Source organism: Coptis chinensis, chromosome 7 (genome assembly GCF_015680905.1).
Source record: "Coptis chinensis isolate HL-2020 chromosome 7, ASM1568090v1, whole genome shotgun sequence".
NCBI lineage: Eukaryota > Viridiplantae > Streptophyta > Magnoliopsida > Ranunculales > Ranunculaceae > Coptis > Coptis chinensis.
Genome location: NC_141462.1, coordinates 55,418,558 through 55,421,419, shown reverse-complemented (window position 1 = coordinate 55,421,419; position 2,862 = coordinate 55,418,558). Strand labels below are relative to the sequence as shown.

Below are 2,862 nucleotides of genomic sequence, written 5' to 3'. Positions count from 1 at the left end.
GTGGTATCTAGTGAAGGGATTGCTGTAGACCCTGAGAAGGTTGCTGCAGTGAAAGAATGGAAACAACCAACCACATTACGAGGAGATTAGGAGTTTCACAGGGTTAGCGGGATATTATCGGAGATTTATTGAGAAGTTCTCGCTATTGCAGCTCGGCCACGAAGTTAACTAGGAAGGACGGAAGTTTATGTGGACTAATGATTGTGAGAAGGCTTTCTTAGAATTGAAACAGAGGGTTGACTACACTGCTCAATTCTAGTAATCCCGACTAGAGGAAAAACTAGTGGTTTTTACAGATGCTAGTGGAACTGGTTTGGGTTGTGTGTTAATGCAAGACCAGAAGGTGGTGTCATATGCTTCACAACAGTTGAAGATACACGAGAGATGTTATCCTACTCATGACCTGGAGTTAGCGGCAGTGGTTTTTGCTTTGAAGGTGTGGAGACATTATTTATATGGTGAGAAGTTTGAGCTTTACACAGATCACAAGAGTTTGAAGTATCTTTATTCACAGAAAGAGTTGAATATGAGACAACAGAGATGGATGGAGTTCATAAGTAGTTATGACTTCGAGATTCAGTATCACCCAGGCAAGGGCAATGTAGTTGTGGATGCACTTAGTCGATTGCCTGGTGTTTTGACCACTCTTATGGTGCAAGAGTGGAAGAGTTTAGAGACTATAGCAACTTATGATGTCCGGACTACACCCGGTACAGATGAGGGGTATATATGCAGTTTGGAGGTTAGGCTGGTGATTTTCAGTAGAGTGATTGCCATGCAACACAGAGACCAATTTCTTTTGAGTCGGTTAGATGATCTGGTCATTGATATTTTAGATGATTGTCCGTCTGATTGGGCAGTTGATTCTGAGGGAGGATTGAGATTTCATGAGAGATTGTGTGTACCAGATGATGCAGAGTTAGAGAAGGAGATATTATATGAAGCTCATCGTTCTCGGTTTACAATTCATCCTGGAGGAACGAAGATGTACCAAAACTTGAAAAGGACCTTTTGGTGGGAAGGAATGAAAAGAGATGTTGGAGAATATATTTCTCAGTGTTTAACTTGTCAGCAGGTTAAGGCAGAACATCAGAGGCCTTCTGGATTATTGCAGCCATTAGAGATAATGATGTGGAAATGGGAGCACATTTCTATGTATTTCATTGATGGCTTGCCTAAGTCTCGAAGAGGTAATGAATCTATTTGGGTTATTGTTGATCGTTTAACGAAGTCTGCTCATTTCATTCCTATTGACGTCATGAAAATACTGAGATAAGTTGGTTTCCTTGTACATTCGAGAAGTCGTCGTTACATGGGATTCTAGTGAGTATTGTTTTAGATCAAGATCCTTTGTTCACTTTCGAGTTCTGGAAGAGTTTTCAGCCTGCTATGGGCACTAGTTTAGCGATGAGTATCGCTTTATCATCCCTCGCATTTATGGACGCATTGCAGAGGTGAATCGATATTAGAAGATATGTTACGGTCTTGTGTAATGGATTTTGGTGGAGGATGGGAGGAGCATTTGCCTTTGGTGGAGTTTGCATATAATAATAGTTTCGGTCGAGCATCGGTATGGCACCCTTTGAGGCTTTGTATGGGAGTCCATGTCGATCACTTGGTTGTTAGGCGATGTGGGGAGACCGAAAGTATTGCTTGGGCCCGAGATAGTGAGAGAGACATCTGAAAAGATTAAAGTCATTAGAGAAAGGATTTTAAGACAAAGACGAGTAGGCAGAAAAGTTATGCAGATTTGAAGAGGAAACGGGTTGAGTTTTCTGTAGGTGATTTTGTGTTTTTGAAGGTTTCCCCTATGAGAGGAGTTATGAGGTTCGGCATGAAAGGAAAGTTGAGTCCACGATATATTGGACCATATGAGATAGTAGCCTCCGTTGGTAGTTTGGCGTACCGTCTTGCGTTGCCGCCTAACTTAGTGATGATTCATGATGTCTTCCATGTGTCTATGCTACGGAAATGTGTGAAAGATCCTACTGAGGTTGTTCAGCCAGCAGAGCTAGAGTTGAACGATGATGTAACTTTTACAGTAAGGCCTATCACAATTGTAGATAGGGATGTGAAACATCTTAGGAGGAGGATTGTAAACTTGGTAAAAGTGCAATGGAGTGAAAGGGAAAATGATGTGACTTGGGAAGTTGAAGATAAGATAAGATAGATGCATCCTGAGCTCTTCTCTGACACTCTACCTTGAATCTCGGGACGAGATCCTTTTAAGGTGTGTATATTATAACACCCCGTCTTTTATTTGCTTTTCCTATAATAATAATAATATTAATAATAATAACAATAATGAAAATAGATAAAACGGATAGATGATAACTATCAACTTAGGGATAAAAGTCCCGTAAGTAAGTAGATAAGTTTCAACCCTTGTTTTTCGGTGAGGTTTTAAAAACTAGAAAAAAAAAAGAGTATTCTCACGTAGAGATTTTGAGGGAAAGACAATGAGAGTTTTAGAAAAAAAAAGGGGAGTTTTACTGAAAGAAGAAAAAGTTTTGAACGAGGAAGATCATCTTTTCGCGCAACAGTCAACTTCGGTCTTTCAGGATTTTTATCGCTGTTCGGTTTATAAACAGTGAGTAGTCTGACGATATTTATTTTGTTTAATTATTTGTTTAGGCTAAACATATCAGTAATACTGTTTTACATATTTGAGATTTTGTAAACTCTGTAATTTGAGATTTTGTAAACTCTGTAATGGTGCCGATGGTCAGATACAAAACTTTGAAATACTATAGTAAATAAAATTAAGACAAATTTGAGAATTTAAACTATCGAAGCCTTGACACCGGTTGTTAATGGCGTCGCCATCAAAACCAACTCGTCCTATATATTTTTGGTTGTGTT

At 39.2% G+C, this 2,862-nt stretch overlaps 1 protein-coding gene across 1 annotated transcript; it reads left to right on the top strand.

The window, feature by feature from the left end:
* The first annotated feature begins 1,834 nt into the window (after positions 1-1,834).
* LOC147488031 (uncharacterized) lies at positions 1,835-2,170 on the top strand. The gene has a single exon (XM_086574231.1). The coding sequence runs from the start codon at positions 1,835-1,837 to the stop codon at positions 2,168-2,170; it is 336 nt and encodes a 111-aa protein (XP_086430357.1).
* The last annotated feature ends 692 nt before the right edge of the window (positions 2,171-2,862 follow it).